This window comes from Cryptotermes secundus, unplaced genomic scaffold (genome assembly GCF_002891405.2).
Source record: "Cryptotermes secundus unplaced genomic scaffold, Csec_1.0 scaffold1019, whole genome shotgun sequence".
Taxonomy (NCBI): Eukaryota; Metazoa; Arthropoda; class Insecta; order Blattodea; family Kalotermitidae; genus Cryptotermes; species Cryptotermes secundus.
In genome coordinates, this window is record NW_019729226.1 from 824956 (window position 1) to 848694 (window position 23739).

The 23739-nt window shown below is 40.0% G+C and overlaps 1 protein-coding gene across 2 annotated transcripts in view; it reads right to left on the minus strand.

Moving 5' to 3' along the window:
* Positions 1-3238: 3238 nt before the first annotated feature.
* Positions 3239-23739, minus strand: part of LOC111865579 (protein SMG5) — an 89758-nt gene continuing 69257 nt past the window's right edge. Inside the window, exons 12-15 of one of the 2 annotated variants that reach the window (XM_023853735.2) lie at positions 9774-10041; positions 7561-7732; positions 6566-6747; positions 3239-4034 (exon numbers count right to left, since the gene is read on the minus strand). In XM_023853735.2, the coding sequence (XP_023709503.1) occupies positions 3967-4034; positions 6566-6747; positions 7561-7732; positions 9774-10041 (690 nt within the window). In that variant the 3' untranslated portion in view covers positions 3239-3966. Of the gene's footprint in view, positions 4035-6565; positions 6748-7560; positions 7733-9773; positions 10045-23739 lie in introns of both variants that reach the window. The other variant, XM_023853734.2, reaches the window with a different exon arrangement.

The window sequence follows — 23739 nt, forward strand, 5'->3', positions numbered from 1 at the left end:
GAGAAAGTGTATAAACTTAAAGGTAGGAATGCATTGTAAGTAGGCAAGACAGAGCTTAGGGGTCGGTGTGACTTCAATCACACTAAGTTCGCACCACTCCCCATACAAACTATTTATGGAACACGCTACGAACAGAAAATATAGCCCATATAAAAGCAACCACAGCACACACACCATCTACACACTAGATACCTACATTCACAGAAATCAAAAAGGTGCATATCCAATACTGCAAAACCAGCATTGCTACATATAACAACCACACACTCACATATACGTGTACACGCGGGCAAGACACACAGAAGAGAACATGATAATCTTCTGAACACACCAGCTGTAACTACCTACAGCTATGCTACACACACGTATATAGGAATAATACCAAAATTCGCATAAAAAGACGAATACACCACTCAAACTACCACCCAGTATATTCACGACTTGTATATATGTGCATGTTTTACGTATATTTACAAATTTACAAACTGTAAATTTTACATTTTACAACACCAATTAGGAAACTTTAACTTACCAAAAATGGATCAATTTTAAGCTGCATACTCAGCAAAAAGCACAATATATTCGAGATTCTTCATGTGTCGATATGAAGATTGCCAGCAAGACCGAAACATGTAGTGTTTTGAATCTGATACAATAAATAGATTGACCCATTGGTATAATCAGTGCAACCACTTATTATATAACGGCCAAAACATATGTTATGAGACGGTAGAAAAACCTTGACTGAAGTTCACATATGTTTACATACACTCCGAGATTACACGAGAGGGGGGTATATTTCAGTTGCCTCCTTGTGGGTTTTCTGTGACTGTGCCCAGCGAAGTGTAACTTGGAAATGAGAGCTAGCGGTGTTCTGTCTCGCCTTCACAACGGCTTCTATCAACTTCACATTTTATTATTGTCACGTGTTAGGTGTGTGACTATAGACAGGGTTTGGATTGGTAATCAGGTTTATTTGGCACTTTAGCACACGACTCGTGACCACATTTTACAAACCATTCTCGCACAAAGACTAGCGTTCTCGGTCAGGGTCTTCACCGTTTCCTGGCAACGGATATTAACACAGGAACTATAACAGTCTCACTGAATTACGTACTCAATATATCACAGGTAAAATCTTCTCGTCACATCCCGACTGCTAACTCTAATGAGTCGATTCTCAACTAACTCATTCAAGGTCAGTTACTTTACGACTGGCGGTTTACCGCTAGTCAGTTTGTCTTGGCGTCAGACCCCTTGAGGCCCACGACCAGATTTTTTCCGCGGGATTCATGACATTATATAGCCTCGGGGCGGACCTAACAGAAAAAACAGTTTCCTAGCAATCCCTCTACTGTTGATTTCGTATTTGTTGCTGAACATAAGCTACTACTTTAGAATCGAATAACAAGAAAATGTTAAGTTAATGCTTGACTTTGACTTCTTCACCAAGGAACCTGAAGAATCCATACATCTGGGCTGTGGGATACAAGTGGTCTCAGGCAGAGAAGTTGGGAGGAAATCAGGTTTTTGAGTAGTATGGCATAAACTAGAGCTCAGCCCCTAAGAGCAACAAAATTTTTCTGCCCTTATCATGTTAAGAACAACTCTGTTTTCCTTTCATCAGACTCCCACTCAGTACCAGGGGCTAAAATGTCTTAGGCCAGACATACACCCTCCTTCTTGCTTGTTTGCCTGCATACTCTTATGTCTGCCAGATTTCCTTCAAGATGAGCACTTGATGGTACACCACAATTATGTATAGGACTGTCCCCCCACAAATGCTCTACCTTAATATAAGATATAAAAACATGCAGGCAAAATGATGAGCATGGAGTCTCTCTCCCCAACCCATAAGTGTGAAACTGACTACTCACCTCCTGTGTAGTAGCAGTTAAAATGCTTCTAGTTTTACCATCAAAATACTTACACATCTTCATAGCCTGGTATTTGGGAACAGGGAGATACTGCTTCATCTCACTGCCACAGGGCTTAATTTTGTAGGGAATATGAACTGGTGTAGTACAATAAATATACTTTATGACCAAAGTGAATCATCGTGACTTGTCTTTTGGTGTGTTTCTCCATTACTACAACATTCCAGGCAGAGTCAAAATTTTACTAGGCAAATTGCCTATCTTAACCGATCCCATAATCGCAACAATCTACCCTGAAATATTAACCCATTAAATTACCCATCCCATGCCCAGACTGAGTCCTGCACAATTACAGAACTCATCATCGAAAAGAGTTACATGGATGTAAGTGACTGAAGTTAATGACCATCCTACTAATTGAAGGCATTTTCAATTTCATTTTATGTATTCTATTTCTGAGAGATGCTTCTTTTATAATTCTGTTTGAATAAGAAGGAAGTGAGGTAAATAGTCTTTGTGCCATTACTCCTTACTAGATGGGTATTTAATGCAAAGATTATTTAACATGTTCAAAAATGTGATTTGGGATAGCTTTTGAAGTTATCATGCTTATTTTAATACAATACACACCTGGTTTTATCTGGCGAAACAGAGAAAAATGGCCGAAAATCTCAGTAAGGTTAGTACACTATCCAGCCACAATTTGAACCGGGTACCTCTCAACTATGTAACCCACTCCATGCTATACACAAGAATATTCATCTAAAAAGACTTCCCTTTGGAGACTAGATTTATTTGGAGTTTGAGAAAATTTGTGAAAGAAATATGTACCAGTATATCTCAGCATTTATGGCTGTTTATCTGAATCTCTTCAATAAAAGAAATTATGAACTGCCATGTAACCACACTAACAGGAACGTTAGTTTAAATAAAAACCAGTCTGGAAAAGGTTGAATACATTCTACATGGGTAACCTGCTTGGCACATTTTAGAATTCCTAATCCCAAGCCCCCACCCAAACAAAATTGCTCTACTAGCTGTTGGCAGACAACACACTATATAGTACTTTCACCACACAAACAGCATTATTTCAGCACTAAAGTGGGTTACTGTTTTGTTAACAAATTGAAACAATGCATGGGGTACTCATGAAGTCATTATAGCTTTTAAGTATTAAGGCCACATGTTCTTCTAAAACATTAGGCTCTCTCCAAACTATAAAGCATTGCAAGTCAGAAGGCTATAACTACTTACATATAATCCTTTGTCAGATAATGTCACAACCACAAATACATTTCTAATTCCACCAGGAAATAGGGAGAGGTAACAAGGTAAAAAATAAATAATAAAACAAGTCAAAATTCTCAGTAACACATGATCTTTAAGACATAATATAATCCAGTTTTTGGACACCACACCTATTGTTACATAATAAAACTTCAAGATCATTTCTTGCTTTGCTTTCATATAGTCATGAATTCTAAATTATGAAAACATCACTGACGTCATGTTCCTTGGATATGTTTGGCAGACATGAGAAGTAAAAGCAAGAGTTGCCAATCCTGGGCACAAGTTTCAAAAGATAAGGAAACATTAAGAAGGAGACATACAAAGGTATAAGGAAAGGCACAAAATATTACACATATTTCTTTTAATTAAAGAAAGTATAACACCAAGATTCTAGAAATACTTAATTATTTTAAATCAGTTGGGGCCCTTTCCCCTTAGTTGCTGAACCTGACTGTGTAACTTACAATCCATTCATAATGTTTTTCTTTATGACATTACCATGAAATTTATCAAGTGGTCTAATGTATGTTGGAAATTTTCCACAAGTCTGAATGCCAAGTAAAATACTTAAGTAACTTGATTATTCAACGAAAAACATTATATTCTGATTACACTGAATTCAGTATTATCTTTCCAGCATAACATCCTTCCTGTATTTATTATGTCTGCATATCCAATTGTAACTCCTTCCTCTTTCCTCATTCCTTGTCCGTCAGCTGTTCTTATCCCTACAGGTTTTCTTTCCTGCCTGTATCTCAGCTTGATCCAGCATTTCCACCTGGCACACGAAGCAAGCAATTCAACCATGACTCTTGCTTGATGTCTTCCATTTGGCATAATATGATTCTATATGCTCCAAGTTTATGCCTGAAAGAGGGAAATAATAAGTAAAGGGAATAATATATTTTCTGAAATTATTATAATATCTAAACAGTTAATCCATCTCATTATTCCCAGTTCTCTGGATTAATATAATATATGATAATATTTTACCTTCACTGCCCTAGCTATTGAATAACAAAAATGATTATGCTTTAGTGACTGTTAAATACTGGCCTGTTGTAAAATTAATATTACAAAGAATTATAAAAGTGATGACAATGGACTATGAATGGCACAGATACAGAAGAACACAACTGTAGCCTCTTTTATGGTCAAAGGAGCTGAAGGAAACTATAGAAGCCATAAACATAACTAATCCAGAAACCCTGTTACATGCTTGAATCCATCTTAATCACTTACGTATTACATAAAATCTCTGCATTTTCCAATTTTTTAACTTCCAATAATGCCTAAATCACTCTATTTTGTGTTTGTAGTAGTACATTTCATCTTCCACTTATGACTGGGTTGTTCCAAAGGTCACTTCATAAGTCAAGTCCTTCTTTCGTCAAAAATAACTTCTTCCCATAAGTAATAACATATTTAGTGGTGACTGAGTACCTAAGCCATTCAATATGGCATATTTAGCTTATAATACTGAATGTAGTTTACTTTCTATACGGATATTAAAGAGTACACTGTACATCCACAAACAAATCAATAGAGAAAACTAAGTAACTCTGAATAAAGACGGGCATTTCTTATGCCATTCATATTTACAGATGTCTATATGTCTAGAACCAAGTATAAAGGACTTTTTACTGTGAGGTGCTACTGCGGAGGATGACACAATTAATGTCTCTTTTCTCCTATACTTGTACTGCAATTTCTAAAATCTATATTGAGTTTGTGGGATGGGTCATTTCATTATTTCCATTTTTTTTTTCTTTTCTAAGACAAATCTGGGCAAATAATGACTAGAACCTATTGTGATTTTAAATTATTTGTGTCGTTTCTGTTCCAGAGTTGTTCTCATGCAATCCCTTTCAACTCAGGTGGTGATCCAACGTAACAGGAGACATATCAAATATCCTACTGTGGCAGTGTAGTCCAGCCTCGAACCCAGAATACGCACTGGTATATACACATGATATACAGATATCCAGAAATGGCCAAATCCAGTTGATGTTGCAGTAATGGAAGCAGCTGTTCACAAGGATACTTTTCGGATTAGCTTATTCTTACCTTCTTGCAGCGAATTTCTTTTACAGACTTCAAGTGACGAACGGGGATGGGTGGTGTTAAAGCACAGTAATCTCGCCTGTGCATTATATGACACGTTTATCGGTTTATGGAATGCACTGACGAAACTTGTTTGACTAAATAGAATTCATATCCGACTATCAAAATTCACAGTCCGACTGTTATAAACATTTGAGGGTGCATGCGGGCCCAATCAGAAATTCTTACTTAACAGAGATCTCGGCAAGTTCCGCCTACAGAGTTTATTTAAATTGTGGTTCTCGATGATGATGGCAGTTCTTCTCCTGTGACTTCTTCAGTTCTTCTGCTATTTGTACTTGTAACTGGTTCTTCTTCTTCCACTAGCTCTACATCTCACATTTGTACTTCGATGACCTGTCCCACTAGCGCTTGTACTTTTAGTAAAGGTAAATCATGCGTGATAAGCTATCACAATTGTAAAAAAGTGAACGTTGCAGTGTGCTATTTCAAAAGTGCCATATTATTATTCACTGTGTGCCAGTGAACTTAATAAACTGATCACATGTCTATCAACTGAGAATGGAACTGTTAGAGCCTGCTTAAATTCATGCTGTCCTGATCTGTGCAATTCCCTGACCTAAATTGCATCCACTATGGTTCCATATGCAGTATTCCCCGAGTTAAATCCACTCTCTACCAAAAATATTAATTGCCTTTCTAACAAACGACCATGGACACAGATGGTTGGTCCACCAGTTGGTCAACCACACTATGTTAAGGCTTAATTATGCTTAATTTTCAGTAAGGTACAATAATGTGAACTTACATTTTTCTTTTGAGATCAACTCACAAGTAAATCTACATGTCCTGTGACTATGTTATATATACTAATATATTACCGATGTCAGTGAATTAAAAAAAGTGTCAATCTTTTCAAGAGGCCTGAAGTTGTTTAACAGCTGAAAGGAGACATTTTGAGCACCTACTGTGAAGGCAAATTCTTCTGAACAATTATATGCTTTAAGAAAAGCACGTTCATGTTTACAATGTGCATTATATTAGCTGATAATCCAGGCTCTGTTTTCTCAGGAGCTGATGATTCTTTGAGCAAGACTCCATATCTTTTAACTAAGCGCATCTTAATTATCACAACAGCAGCCTAAAATTAGTTCATGATGAAAACTGAATTCTATCACACTTTTGGAACTTCATCACAAGAGCCAACAGCCAGACAGGGCAAACAAGATAAATTATCTAAGTTACAATTTCAGAACTGGTACTAGAACTACGCAGGTTATTATCTGCACCGATATAAAATGGCTGTATTAAAAAAGGAAGGAACTCATTCTCACCTGCTGACTTAGCAACCCCCAAGGAACTGAAGCTTTTAGTGGCTTCATCTCTGGTGATACCTCCAGATACATAACTCTTCTGTCCAGTCAGAAGTGTCACCAGTGCTGTCTCCGGATGTTTCTCATGTAATCCTGTCTTCTGGCTAAAATAATGGCAGCATTCTACCACTTGGAAAAACAGCCTGAAATACAAAATTCCTTTCGTGTATACATAGTATTCTACAACTATTTAATTCCTAGGTCATTCAGTGACAGCAATATTTGATGTGTTTACCCATCTTATTAAGCGGAAGAATAGATTCCAAGTGGATCATACTTCCAAACAGCAGAATACTTCATTAACATAGCTGAGGGTGATCAGTTGCATAGTCACACAGAAACAGTGAGGTGGTACTCTAATTGTGTGCTCATTGCTAATTATTCAATTGGTCACTTCAATGTATGAGTGCAAAGTGCAACTTATTTCAGATGATGGGCTGCATGCAACCAATTACACCAGTGGGAGAGCAGCCTTATGAAACACTGACTGTCTCACTGCCTCTGAAGTAATAGCTGGGTAGCAACAATAGAATTATCACATTCCATTTTAATTTACACATGAAACAGCTTGCAAAATCCTAGTCAGACAATTCCATGAGATTCAAAGTTATCTTAAGGTAGTGAATATTAAGATTAGCCTTCTGGGATGTGATACTGTGTAGTTTGGTACAAAGGTTCCAACATTTTGGAAGGACCTACTGCCTCCATCTTCAGGAAAGAAGCGTGAAGACGGAGGCAGCAGATTTTTCTGTAATGGTACCTTTGTACCAAGCTACATGGCATCACATTCCAGGTCACAATCTTTATAACAGTACTAGTATTTTTCTAACTACAAAACTAAATCAAAATTTCTAAGTTGTATAAACGTTTTTAACGTATTTTACATTTTACACAAGAACCATATTCAATCAAATCTTCCACTTTAAATATATATAACTGAAATAAAATCAGCTCACCACGCCTCTTTATCTTTCTTCTTGGGGTACTTGATGAGAGGTATAGGAAGTCGCTCATGTGAACGTTGGGCTCGCAGAAAACGGTTACCTCTCTGGAACTGCGATTCAAGCCAACGGATGGTCTCACGCGCCCTTCCAATCTCTCTTTTCAGTTCATCCAGTGCTGAAACAACTGAGTGTTCCATAACATATTAACACATTGTCCCAGTCATTCTAGTTTGTGATATGTAGAAGATATAAATATTTAAAAGTGAAATATACCTGTACAAAATACTGAAAAGTGATAAAGACCAAAGTGGAATAAGTGCGGTTAGAACCAATGCTAATATAGGGATGACCAACACTGCCACCTAAGGCACATTTCAGTTTTCATATTCCACTACATGAAATGTCTTCATACGCGAAGTACCTTTTCAATTGGAAGAGCGTTTGGGAACTTATCAATATAAGAGGCAATTAAACTTTTATACTTAGAGCCAAAAGGTATAGTACTGAAAATATACACATTCATGACACAATAATTGAAATATCAATGTAGTTCCATTAATGGTCATGGATAATGAAAACATTTTGATATACATCCTTGTTCTTTTAAACAAAATACAATAAAACATATGGTTATATGGCCTAACAAATTCCTGAACTGTCACACATGCAAACCATGTTTCAATCATTTTTCACATTTTTCACAAAGCTCAAAGATGTTACAGAATTACTGGGTTTTTGGACTTTTTCCATTGTCTGGAATTCTAGGATATAGAAAACATGACATTTCGGAAACTGGATCTGTTTCAATCTTCAGGTGAGATCTTTCTAAGGGGGCCAACTGAGTACATGTCTTCCTTCTTCACCTGAAGACGGAAACAGATCTAGCTTCCAAAACGTCATGTTTTCTATTTCCTAGAATTCCGGACAATGGAAAAAGTCCAAAAACCCAGTTATTCTGTGTGTTATCCACCATCGTTAAAGCCCTTTAGATTCTACTCAAAGATGTTACGTCTGATTCATCATATTACACTTTCCTTCTTGACTATCCACTGTTACAATTTTGTATAATGCTCTAATCCGATCTGGCTTGCGTATACTACTGCTGCCTACACCTCCATTACACTGACTGATTTGTAAACTTGAAAGAATTTTAAGAAAATCTGCAGCCTTAATGTTATATCAAACTTCTTAATAGCACTTGTGATAACAGAGATGACGTATTAGTTAGAATGAATCTTTTAACACTACAGTCTAGGTGGCAATTCCTTGATGCTTTATTTCTCATTGGTGTCTTCAGGAAACAAACTTAGTTGCTCATCCATTTTTGATACCCTTAGTTTAAGTGTATCTACTAATGCATCAGAGGCTTTTCAACTTCTGGAGTTTGCTTGCCATTATGCAAAGGTCAGTTACTCAACTAGATGTGTTTCTGTGGCAAATGCTGTCTTCAGATATACTCATATTTTTAAAAGTGTGCTCTTCTTTAATAGATATTGTTAAAACAGTAACAAAAAAAAAACAATCTCCATGGCCTGTAGTCTTCATGCGAACTATCCGACTGAGCGACCGCCGCTTGTCGGCAAAGTTAGTGACAACTTCAGCGGCCAGAGGTGTCGCATGGTCAGCGCAACGGATCCCCACAGCTATTAATCTCGGTTTTCTACACTGGACCTATTACTTCCTTGAAATAGCTCCTCAGTTATCCTCACAAGGCTGAGTGGAGCCCATTTCAGACCCAGTACTTTTCAGAAAACCTGATAACGCCGGGAATCGAACCCGGGACCTCTGGATCTATTGCTAGGAACTCTGACCACTAGACCACAGAGGCAGTCACAAAATAATATTTAAGGTTCTTTGTTCAGGCTCCTAGTGTTACTTAATTAGTTTTCAGTATTGTGTTCTTTGTGTATTCTCTCTTCTTCATCATCCATTTGTCGTTTGTTGAAAGCTTCTACATTAACGTTTTTTTCTTCAGTGCTTGTCTGCAACTGTCTTTTAGCTGTTGTACAGCACTTCAGTATATGAAATGAGCTGAATTATTATTGGTGTTATGGATCAAGAATTTGGAGATAAACAGGATGCAGCTGCCTCAGTGTTACATTGACATTCAATTATACGCTTCAACACATGTTAATAGATTCTGGCACACAAAGAGCATGGCAGGCAGAGAATGTCCTACTGAGTTCCCTTACAAAAAAATTCCAAAGATTAAAACATGTACGTACCAACTGATGGAATAAGGATGATGAATTTCCGAGCTCCAACCAACTGCTTCACTAAATGCATGTGATGAATGAGAGCATCACTGTCCACAGCCAGGTAAGGGGAAAAGGTGGCACATCGATGTCGAACCCGAGACTCCAAATCACGTACTTCAGCACGGAGCCACAGCTGACCCATATTATGCATCAACTGGCCTCGGCGAGAGGATGAGGTCGGGTTTGAAGCAGAAGCCAAATGATCGTTGGTTCCAGCATCATTAACATCTGCCACCTGCTACAAGAGTGATCAACCGTTACTACCCCTTCATAAATTTTCAGTGTTATGAAGACATGACAGAAACTTCTTAAAGTACATCACTGATCGCCCTGTAATGTGAATGAACAGTGAAATGAATGTGAAAGACCAGTACAGATATGTAAGATTTGAGGTTTTCAAGGCGGTGACTTTGAAGAAAGCAGTCTTCTGGGACGCGGCGCCGTGTAGATAGTGTTAACAGACGTTTCGGAGGAACGTATCGCCTCCATCTTCAGGGTAGAAGACAAGAAGAAATCCGCGAGCGAACCAGCGTGAGCAGGTGCAACAGACTGAGTCCAATCGAGCAAACCCAGCTGTATAATAGTAGTACATACAGTCCTTAATAAAACATTTAGGACTTACATGCAGTTACAGAATTATGATCATGCATATTTTCGTACATTTTCGTCAGGCGAAATTGTGTGCCATGTCGTCATGTGTCTTTGACAGATTAGAGTGTGCTGTGAGTGAAATACGGCTGAAAAATTAATATAGATGATCATGTTCATAATGTGTATATATTAACAGTCTTCAAGTGCATACAATCACATTACCACTTCTACACTACATGTTTCGGCAGTATGCTGCCATCTTCAGGTGTATCGATCCGTCAACCATTTCACTGCTTGCCTTTATATGTCCATTTACAAATAACATTAAATTTGTATACGTCCTTATATAATAATAAAGTTTATATATTTAAAACTTGTTAAAACCTATTACCTCATGCGTCATATTTTAAATTCGTGTGTGTTATTGATCATTCACATGGGAGTCGTTCTTCTTATATTTCTAATGTTGTGTGTATCTTATGATGTGTTCTACTCTTGTGGCTGCATGCGTTGTATCGTTGGATGTGTCCTGAAGATGACAGCATACTGCCGAAACATGTAGCGTAGAAGTAGTAAATGAGACTGTATGCACTTGAAGACTGTTAATACACGTACATACACATTATGCATATGAATCAGTGCAACAGGACGCTAAAATACAACACAGATGATCATATCAACGCCAAAACNACGTCCTTATATAATAATAAAGTTTATATATTTAAAACTTGTTAAAACCTATTACCTCATGCGTCATATTTTAAATTCGTGTGTGTTATTGATCATTCACATGGGAGTCGTTCTTCTTATATTTCTAATGTTGTGTGTATCTTATGATGTGTTCTACTCTTGTGGCTGCATGCGTTGTATCGTTGGATGTGTCCTGAAGATGACAGCATACTGCCGAAACATGTAGTGTAGAAGTAGTAAATGAGACTGTATGCACTTGAAGACTGTTAATACACGTACATACACATTATGCATATGAATCAGTGCAACAGGACGCTAAAATACAACACAGATGATCATATCAACGCCAAAACCATCATCCATTTGAAACCAAACTTCACCGAACCACTAGTTCAGGAAAAGAAAACTACTACTGGGAACTTCTGGACATTTTGATATTGAAACACAAGTTGATTTTCGTACAGCATGTTCGGTTACACATGAGCTATGGACTCTGAAATTGTGCAGTAGCTTTGCCGTAGGAACAAAAGTTTGGGGGTAAGCGAAGCTCAAATGTATCGAGTGCTGTGACTAAGTTAACGTCGTGTGTTCAATTCCATTTCAGTAACACTGGCCTGTTTATAATTAGGCCTGTCACTTTCGCGCATCTCAGAGCTGATGTCCTCCCGAACAACTCGTAACACAGAAACCCAATTCAAATTTTTGTTACAACTGAATTAGAGACCAACGCAAATCAATGTCGTTGTTTATAATTCAGTAATTAAATGAAGAGTGCCGTCTTCTGGGATGTGGCGCCGTGTAGATCTTGTGTGAACCGACGTTTCGAAAGAAAGTTTCGCCTCCATATTCAGGGTAGAAAAATCCGCGAGCGAGTAACCAGCGTAAGCAGGTGGCTGCAGGCTACAGTCTACACGGCGCCACATCCCAGAAGACATTTATTTATTACATTTATTATTTGTTTATTAATCTAATTATGCATCTTGGTATGTTAAATTCGTTATAGCCGGTCACGGTAGCCGAGCGGTCTAAGGCATGCACTGTCTTCGCTCGCTCGGAAGCCGGGATCGTGGGTTCGACTCCCACTCAGGGCATGGATGTTTGTGTGCGTTTTTCTGTGTTTGTGTACAGGCAGAGGCCTTGCGACGAGCTGATCACTCGCCCAAGGAGTCCTACCTGTGTAAGATCTAGGAAAACCGAAGTGAACGGAGTTCATGGTGGTAAGCCTAGGACCACTGGGGCTGTAGTGCCAAGGGGAAAAAAATATTCTTTATAAGGTCTGTTTCTGTACGCGATTTATTTTGACCATAATTTCCTAAATACGGAAATCTTCCAAGGCCGCTATTATGAAACAGACTTGGACTGGGGGCAGGGTTCATTCAGACGTGTTACCATCAGCTCCTTCCACATGAGATCTTTCTTGAACGACTTAAAGTTTGTCTTTACCAGCCAGGCTTTAAACCCAAGCACATTCACTAACGACGTATGATTGGGGGGGGGGGCTGCATTTCATGGCGGCTAGGTCCTTCAGTGAGACGGCACACATCCATCATCGTTAGCAGCAATCAACAGAGACCACAACAGTTTCAGTTAGAACATCATACGTTATCAGCGAATCAGAACGGCTATCAGGGGTCCAGGTTTTGTTTGAATACGATGCCTGGTAGCGGAGGAACACCTCAGCAATTCATTGTAGTAAGTGAAGTGGGATTTATGGTGGACAAAGTGGCGTTGGGGAGGGATTTCTCCGAGTACCTCGGTTTCCCCTGCCAGTCTTCATTCCACCAAATGTCCATCATCATAATCACCCGGGGCAGGATACAATAGGCCAATCAGTGGCCAATGTGCCGAGTGGACCCAGTTGGACTCCACCCCCCTTCCCCCACTAAGCGAATTAAAAGAAAAAAAAGGCTGTCACTACAAATTGACACCACCTCACCAAGGAGTGTGAGGTGTTGGTATCTTGCATCCTAGTGTTGAACAGAGAAGGGAGATACATATGAGAACCCACAAACATACATGACTAGGGATCAAGTTAAAAACGAACTCTCTTCACACGAAATGTACGGGCGCTGGCACCAAACTAGGCGAAATTAACATTTAATTAAAAACAGGAACACAAGTAGAGGGAAAGTAACAGTTTTTGTTAATGTTAATTTTTACTACGTAAAACACTGCGAAGTTTGTATTTAGCACATGATGGTAACACCTATTAGATCACCGTATGCACACAAGTGAAATTTGTTATGTTAGGGGCAGATCATAAATATATATCTAGACATCCAATAAAATATTTTTTACAATACCAACTATAAATATGTAAACCGTGGACAGAAAAGCAGAATACTCGTACCTTCAGATGTCTCGATTTTCTTTTGTTTCGGTACTGTTCTCATTCTTCCTTTTCCATACTTTTTATTCCATTTCCCTACTTCAGCCTTATGGACTAGATCAGAAGGGAGCCACTCTCCCGCCTGGCCACTCTATACTGGATGGAAAATTGCCAGGGTAGGTCAAAAAAACTCAAATAAAAGAAGAAAAAAGCATGAAAAAGAAGGGTCGTCTATATTCATAAAGGGGTGGGTTGCAGAATGTTGGCAGCGGTGAAATAAAATCTAGTGTTTTCTCCTTCTTTCTCCCCCTTTACTGTTATGCATTTTCTTTTTATATAGCTTCTAAACTGCTGCTATTAACTTGTGCTATTCAAGTGGAATTAATCTTGCCTCTTCTTTCTGCACCACCCTCACCCTCCACTTCATGTTTCCTACTTACATACCCCAGGCACAGCTAAACTGATAGCCAATTTTAGCCCCTTCAACCTGAATAACAGGGCAAATATAATCTTTAGAAATCGATATGTTTTCTTTCTTTTCCATTGGGACTGCTGAATTATCTTTACCCATATAAAGAAAACTTGAAGATGCACAGAATTTTATCAGCGGCAGTACACATAACTACCTACCTAACTACAGCGAGCAGGGTCCTTCTCGAGAGGGTAATATTTGACAATTCCCCGCCTTTTTTAGAGACCGAATATTAAATACAGTGTTGACAAGAAAATTTTATCAGTCACTGTTCTCAGCTAGATGAATCCAGTCCGCAACCTCTCATCTTATTTCTTCCAAGATTCGTGTTAATATCATTATACCATCTACGCTTACGTCATCCAAGTGTAGGTTGCTTTCAGGTTTCCCAATGACAATTTTGTATGCATTTTTCTCTCTCTATCTCTCTCTCTCTCATGCGCACTACATGACCTGACCATTTCACTGTCCTTGATTTGATCAAGGAATGTCTGGCAAATAATGCAGATTATGATACAATTTTTGTCCTGTTATTCCCTCGCTCTCAGAAACATAATCTCGAGCCCGGTTCTCAGACTCTCGCAATCTATGTTCTTCTCTCAATGCGAGGGGCCAATAGTACACACATTCACTCTCGAGCCCCGTTCTCAGAATCTCTCAACTTATGTTCTTCCCTCAATGCGAGGGGCCAATAGTACACACATTCACTCTCGAGCCCCGTTCTCAGAATCTCTCAACTTATGTTCTTCCCTCAATGCGAGGGGCCAATAGTACACACATTCACTCTCGAGCCCCGTTCTCAGAATCTCTCAACTTATGTTCTTCCCTCAATGCGAGGGGCCAATAGTACACACATTCACTCTCGAGCCCCGTTCTCAGAATCTCTCAACTTATGTTCTTCCCTCAATGCGAGGGGCCAATAGTACACACATTCACTCTCGAGCCCCGTTCTCAGAATCTCTCAACTTATGTTCTTCCCTCAATGCGAGGGGCCAATAGTACACACATTCACTCTCGAGCCCCGTTCTCAGAATCTCTCAATTTATGTTCTTCCCTCAATGCGAGGGGCCAATAGTACACACATTCACTCTCGAGCCCCGTTCTCAGACTCTCTCAACTTATGTTCTTCCCTCAATGCGAGGGGCCAATAGTACACACATTCACAGATATCTATTTTATTTATGTGTGCTCCGCGGCGAAGTTATTCTGTCGTACCGTAGCAGACAATTCAAGCCTTAACGGTTACAAGACAGGATTCTCAATTGTTGTGTATTATGGGACCGAAGGAACGAATTACTAAACATTTTCGGCAGCAGGAGTGTTAAACACACGCTTATATATACTACTGCATTTTACATTCGTTAGTTTGCGTCTGAGAATACAAAACTCGCTACACACTTTGTCACAGCACGTACTGTTTCACCATAAGCGAACCAAGCAACTTGTTGCTAGCGCAGACTCCAAGTGTACTGCCTTTCCTTCTTTTATTTCTAGAATAGTGGTTCTCAGCCTTTGTCAGACCGCGGTCCAGTAAATTCTTTTTCTGTAATACGAGGGCCCGGTACTGGGCTGCGATTTGGCGGTTGAAAAACACTATTCTTGAATAGTGTGCGAGAGGCGAGGCACACTGAGTTTCTAGAAATAGTGAGAAGAGGGTAAGTCTGGCATGCCAGACGGCGATGTGCGCGCACAAGCGTGGAAATGACTAAACTCTCCCCGCATTAAGTCCGCGCAACAATATTAAACCAAATTTTCGACAACTGTACCGTAGGAGAAACCATATACCACGGCATTCAGTGATTATTTTTGCCTATCAAGTCATTTTTACAATTAATAATTTGATAAATTAATAACACTAATATACGCCATTTGTTTTGTGAACACTGGTACGTCGTCATTGGTTAATGACGTGCACCGTTACGACAGTATTGCAAAAGTTTCTAGTTTCAGTTTTGAAGACACTTCTTGTATTCACACATTGGATGGGAACTGAGTCCCACATACAGTAGATGTTTTTTCCCATAAGTTTGCGTACACAATGTAAGGCGTACCCTGGTTCATAGAATGGATGGACTTTAATAAAATATTAAATTTGGAATTGGTCGTGAATGAACATACGACTTTGTTCATGTGCATGTCACAATAAAATAAGTAAAGTAAAGAGCTGGGATTCTATTAAGTGTTTTACATAGGTGTAATTACAAAGCAGGTCGTTTGTCTGAGGCGTTTGAAGTTACGTGGCTCTTAGAGGAGAGGGTGTATCTAGATACCTATGTTTTTTAAGTTGTTAGTACGTCCGTTGTTCAAACGATCAAAAAATGGAAAAATGGCAATTAAAAGTACACAAACAATGTCGGTACAGTAGAGTAAAAATTGTAAAAAATTCAGTAGTCTGTCCTAACTTGTGTTCAACAAGTCTTGTTTGTGTTGTACATACTTAGCCTGAACGCCCGTTTGGTTGCCTGCCTGCAATAATCAGACAATATAAACATAACACACCTACGTATCTCTGTAAGTGGGACAGAAAATGTTTCTAATAAACATCAGCAGAGAACACCGACCCCAAAACACATCATTTTTAATCAAGAAACATAAAGATTACATTGATGTTGGTGTTTGTTAACACGGAAAATGTAAATTGTAGACACGTTATGACATGGTACAGGTAGTGCTGTGAGCATGAGAGGTGAGCATTACTACACACCTAATATCGGGGAGACCGCCCACAGTAATAATTTCAACCCTTTCCCCTGCTGTATGTGGACGTCATATGGGGATTTTACCAACCGGATAACAACCTATTAGCCGAGCCCCTACCTAGCACGCTAACCCTTTCCACCAACCCTCACGGTCCCCTGCCACATACCAAACGTGATGGTCGGATTATATTGCATGCAAGTATTAAACCATAATAATAACCGACGTCGAAAATATACGAACAATTTCCATCTCATTTCCATGTAAATGAGATTGGCATTTCTCCCTGCATCATCCTCGGCCACAGAAGCGGAATCCTTCCACAGCTTTACTTTTATGTGGTTCCCAGTGTAATCAAGTATCTACTTGGTAGCAAAACTGTTTAATCCAGCACATCATCTTAAAATACCCATATGTTATTAACACTATTACTTGATCAATCAGTTCTATCAAAGGTCATTCATTTTAGGGGCAATTCGCACTTCATCTCTTCTGGCCCAAGAGTAACTCAGTAATCCCTAAGAAGAAAATAAAAATGCCAATGGCAAGAAGTTCCTGTAGCCTTGAAGGAAGGACAAGGATCTCATAACATAAATAAAATCTTATATTACTAGTCAAACAAACTCCGTGATTTTAGTCTGCCAGCGAACTATACCAACCGAGCGACGGCCGCTTGTCGGTGAAGTTTAGTGCCAACTTTTGCGGATAGATGGTGTCGCGTGGTCAACGCAACGAAACCCAACGGCCGTTAATTTCGGTTTTCTAGACCGGATATATTACTAGTATAAATAATAATAATAATAATAATAATAACGATACGATAAAAATCGTGCTCCATTGGTATGACTGGAAATTTAGTGTTCAGTTGGGAAATTCTTCAACGAAACCGTTTCCACTGTAGAAGGTAGGCCTATACTGCATCGAATGATAGGAGGATGTAATCATGTGTATGGAACTCATAGGGATTTAAAGTAGATGAGGATGGTGGCATACTTGGAATTACTATCCTAGTATTCGCCTGGACTAAGGAAAGCCATGAACAATCTCAGTACAGAATGTAACAAGGCCAAGATTCGAACTGGAAACCTTCAAAATACGAGAATAGCGCGTCAGTGATACACCAGTCTGTTCGGTTACACTCCATACTTTCACACCGTTAAAATAACGCACATGTAAAAATATCCATCTATGTACCTGCTCACAGTGAAGACAATGAGTGAAATATAGTTACACTTCATGAAAAAATCGTGTTGAAGCATTCTGGATGGTATGAGTTCGATTCCGTAATATTCATTTAAATAAATTGCTATTGTACCAACTCCATGGATCAGAGTCCTTGGGAACCTCATAATTGCTCAACTAGTCATGAAATTCCCAGAAATTTATGGAATCCAATGGTTCATTATCATGTTCAAACAATAACGAGCCACTAGTACTGTGACAGTGCAGCCCGGCCTCGAACCCAGGATACGCACTGGTATATACACATGATTATAAAGGCGTGTCCACATTACTTGTGCTCGTGCTCGTCTGGCTTTTACTTGTGCTCGTAAATCTTCGTCCACACTACTTCAGTTGCTCGCCAGGCTTCGGCGCGTGAGGATCCGTATATTTACTCGTAGTGTGTATAGGCTGTAGTCGTATTTTAATTTATTGGCTATAGTTTTTAAATTAAAAATTTAAAATTTGCTTCTCTCGTGACTTGTCATATCGTCCACATTACTCGCGAGCATAGCGAGTCGCACAAGTACGCGAACGAGCACGAGTAATGTGGACGCGCCTTAAGATACCCTGGTATGGCCAAATCTGGTTGATGTAGCAGTGGAAGCAGGTGTTCAGGATGAACTGCTTGTCTCGGCAGGTGTAGGAGAGAAGTGCAATTAAGGATATTTTTCGGATTACCTTGTTGTGAATTTCTTTTAAGGACTTCAAGACACGCAAGCGGATGAACGGTGTTTAAGCGCGATAATCTCGCCTGTGTATTATACGATACGTTTATGGAATGCACCGACGAAACTTGTTTGACTAAACACAATTCATATCCGATTATCAAAATTGACAGCCCATCTGTTATAAGCATTTGGGAATGCGCGCGAACGCAATCAGAAATTCTTACTTAAACTGAGATTTCGGCAAGCCCCACTTAGAGAGTTCATTTAAATCGGGGTTCTCGGTGACGAGGGAAGTTCTTCTCAAGCGACGATTTCTTCAGTTCTTCTGCGATTTGCACTTGTGACTGGTACTTCTACTAGTTCTACGTATCGCAGGTGTACTTCGATGACCTGTACCACTAGCGCTTGTACTTCTAGTAAAGTTAATCATGTGTGATAAGCTAAGTAGTTATAAAAAAAGTGAACGTTGCAGTGTGCTATTTACAAAAAGTGTCGTATCATTATTCATCCAGTGCCAGTGAACTTACTACATCAATTGGGAATCGAACTGTTAGAGACCGATTCAATTCACGCTGTCCTGATCTGTGTAATCCCTTGACCTACTCTGCGCCCACTAAGGTTCAACACGCAATATTCCCTGATATAAATCCTTGCTCACCGAAGCCATTAATTACCCTACTGGGAAACGACCGCTGATGCAAAGGGTTGGCGCTTGAGTTTGTCGGCTACAGTAATTTTCCGGAGCCAGATTAATCCAATCTATACCCGCATCCTACTTCTTCAAGATCCATTTCGGTAGTATCCTCCCATTTACGCCTAGATCTTCCCAGTGACCTTTCTGATTTCCCGACCAAGACTTTCTATGAAGTTCGTTTCCTCCATGCGCACAGCATGCCCCACCAATCATATCCTCCACGATTTAATCATCTTAATATTTGGTTATGAATACAAACTGTGATATACAGTAAAACTTGGTTATAGCAACATCGGTTTCTGCGACACCTTGTCTATTGCGTCAAATATTCAATGGTACGAACTAATTCCTCATAAAGCAACTGTTTTTATACCTTGCTTAGTACGACATGCACAAATGCATCAACCTCGTATGTAACGTCATTTTCATTCCTGAATTTCTCTGTGATGGACATTGAACGTAATTTAGAAAGTGTGTATTGGGCAAGTAACAGGAAACAGATGAAGATAACTGATTACTGTACTCGTATCTAGGTACAGTAAGGCACAACAATTGATGTAATCTACTGTAATTTGGTGAGTAGGCCTACCTTTAATATACAGTATTAGTGCGGTGTGTATTGTCAGTGAAAAACGCTGTAATATGTCTTTGATATTACACATTTGGGCAATTCCACGTTAATGTTACGTTAGTCTGTACTTAACTACGTATTTCACTAAAAAATGCAACATTTTAACTCGGTTTTTGGTAGATTTTTATGTGACTAACATAAGGCTACTGTGGAAGTGCCCATTTCGGTTACAACGACATTCGTTTATAACGACACTATTTTTAGGTCCCTTTGATGACGTTATAACCAAGTTCTACTGTATTTCCATCTCCTGCCACTTCATCCCTCTTGGGTCCAAACATTCTCCCCAGCATCCTCTTCTCAAATTCCTCAGGCACATTTTCTTCCCTTAATTTGACACACGAGGATTTACACTCATACAAAAGAGAATTCAGAATTACACATTATTTTAATCGTTAGGTTTTCCGATCGCACTGGAGATGACAAAACGTTCTGAACAGAGTGATAGCAAGCATTTCTTGATAACAGTCTGCTTCTAATTTCCCCCATGAAAGCAACTTTTATTTGTTACAGCCCATTCCATACATTTTAAGTTTGCCACATTTTGGAAGGATCCACTGCTGTTTTTAATGTACATTACGATGTAGTCCCGCTTTACGGTGCCGAAAAGTGAATTCGTATGGCTACTTTTTCTCTGCGTTTACTTCTAGATGTACCTCGTCACTGTTGTCTAGCAGCTTCTGTGTTCAACTAAATTTGTTTTTGACGTTATCTTAGTACGTATTTTCAGCAATTTTAACACTCAATTTAAGTCAGAAGTGGGTGGGCGTATTAGGCCTATGTTGGTCTTAAGAGAATATATCCAACAGCAACATCAGGTTGTTTCAAGTATATCCGCCATTCAGGGATGTGGGCTCCTTCTTCTGCAATTTTTCCTTCGTCTTCTGTCAGCCGTGTACACAGCTGATGATTGATGTATCCTTTTCTGATGATAGCGCAGTTCAGTTGTAAAGTTCGAGGGTAATCTCAGATAATATTGCGTGCAAGCTGAGACGTCCCTTGGGAATAGGTTAGCGAAGACGAAACACTGATGTTTCATGGTACCTGAATTATTACTGACACATAGTACATTACATAGTTCACAGTTATTGACTGTAACGTTATTATTATGGACAGTTATATACCTGTGTGTGAACGGAGAAGTTCATGGAGGTAGGCCTAGGCCCACTGGGGCTGTAGTGCCAAGGAAAAAAAAATATATATATAGCTGTGTAGCGTCAGAAATTGTTGGCTCATTTGTCTTCGATGTTGATTTAATATATGGCACACTTTTATCCCGTCTGGAATATTTCTCGGCAGCTCTATTTACTAGCATTAGTTGGTGCTGCAATCTCATTTGCGATCGTTCCCGAGCATTCATTTCTTGCATTACTTGAGCGAGATGAAACTCCACATAAGCCAGACAACCACCCCGTATGCGATACTTCTCAAGACTGATGAAAAAGCCAAGGAGTGGATAGTTGGATATTCGAGGGCCGCTCTGTTAGAATTTTAAATTAAATTTCAATAACTGACTGGCTCCGGTCTTGATAATGACGTCTGGTAGAGCGAGGATCGCTCTTTATCGCGGTCGACAAGTAATATCTTCCCCACAAGCTCTTCTTGTGTGAACTCAGCACGTCCGGTTACACAAACTCTTGAAACAAACGCTGCAATTTTTTTTTGATATCTTGCTCCTAGTTTATTCGGTCCTTCAGACGTACGCCACACATAAAACGAAGCAAACTCCGTGACTGTAGTCCGGAAGCGAACTATACTGACCGAGAGACCGCCGCTTGTCGGCGAAGTTACTGCCAACTTTTGCGGATAGAGGGTGTCGCGTGGTCAGCGCAACGGATCCCCACGGCCGTTAATCTTAGTTTTCTCGACCGGAGCCGCTATTTCCTTCAGAGAGCTCTTCAGTTATCCTCACGAGGCTGAGTGGACACCGTTCCAGACCCACTACTTCTCGGAAAATTTGGGAGCACCTGCTCACGCTGGTTCATCACTCGCGGATTTTTTTCTTCTGCCCTGAAGATGGAGGCGATACGTTCCTCCGAAACGTAGGTTAATACAGTATCTACACGGCGCCACATTCCAGAAGACGGTTTTCTTCAAACACTGATAACGTTTTACGATGCTCTAGGAGCACCAGCTCTCCGCAACGCAGTGAACGTCGGACTGAGTCAGCAGAAACGCCTTTCTTGCGACCAGGAACAGGTTATCGTAAGAAAGGGAGTTGCATATAAGGCAAGAATGTACCATAACACAGAAAATAAAAGAATACCAAAGAAAATACTGTTAACATGTGACAAGAACGAATTCCACGGAAACTGCCTGAATGAACAAAACAACCTGGAAGACAATCAAAAAGATGGAAAGATCAATTCTTATAAATCAGAATCGGCAGAGCTCAATTTGGTAAGCTGGGATAGCTCAGTCGGTATAGTGACGCGATGCACAGCCACGATTCGATTCTCGGAAGGGACAAGAGATTTTTCTCTTCTCCACAGCGTCCAGACAGACTCTGGGGTCCACCCAGCCTTCAAGCCAATGGGACACCGGAGCCTTTTCCCCGGGGATAAAGCGGCGGGGGCGTGAAGCTGACCACTCATCTCAACCTAGTGCCGAGGTCAAGAATGGCGGCGCTGTATCTCCACTCTCTCGCGCGGCTTCATGGAGCGGAGCTTAATTAATTACGCATAGGGCCAACATATCTTTTTACCTGCTAGGTCTGACATAAATGATGATGATGATGATGATGATGATGATGGCAACAAAACGTCCTTCATGAGGCAGAAGCGATATTTAGGCTCCGTTTTACCTACTGAAACAGTGCGAACGTGTTACAACACTTGCCACCACGGTCACCTCTACCATTGTGTTGTGGCTACACTCTGGTCGAGCTCTGACCATGGGATCAGGTTTCGCCATAGGCGGCAAGCTGACCACTCTATATACTGATTCTCCTCTCCACTCACCCACTCACCACGTCATGCATGCATACTATACTACACAACAGCAGCAGCAGCAGCAGCAGCAGTGACCAGAATTCCGCGGTGAACCGCTCCAGCGGCTGACCATGGATTTAGACACTAGTGGGGAAGGGGTTCTAGTGCCCGTGCGAAATAACCATCCCATCCCTAAACCCAACTTCGATTCCCTCTACCCCCTTCTCTTGCCCATACACCGCACTTAACCATACTCGTATTTATCATCTTGCTTCTCTCTGACCTAATCCGACTTTGAGCGAGGTCACGACCACCAGAGGATTTACCAGCTACCAGGTGCAGACCTACGCGCCCACATATTCTCGTTTGCAGAGAGTTTTACTGAATACCAACTTGCAGCTCTACTAACTGCTGTATAAACGGGGATCACATTTTTATATAGGGCGAAAATGTATTTATTTCGTAATCAGAATAAGTGAGCTGACAGGGGTTAGGAATAAGGCCAAAATTCTACACACATATAAAGTATTGTCGCTGTTTTCTTTCGCGCCGTTTAAATACTTTGATTATTTAATGAAATAATTACTGTACATTCATTTATTTCATTTTTACCTGTTTATAATTTTATATCTATATATGTAAATACGTATTCTACCATTAAGTAAACCATAATAGTGACTTCTATAACGCAGTACTATTGCCTTGTCTTGAGCTGGGAATGCGATGTTTGAGTGGAAATTTATAGATGTCAAGGCACCAGTTTGTCGTCCCCTTGACAGCTCCATATAGCCAGGTTTAAGAACCTGAAGTTCGAAGGCGACGCGCCCCTAGCTGAATGTGTTGCACGTGTCGAAAAGGGCTTTGTAAGCGCCAGCTAACCAAATTCACAGCAGGGAAATTATGACGCACTTGCTCAGTTTGAATAAAGCCTATCAGTTGACAGAGCAACGTATTTCTGAGAATCAGCGCGATTTTGTGTGTAGCGTTGTTTTCTGATGCTGGCTCTC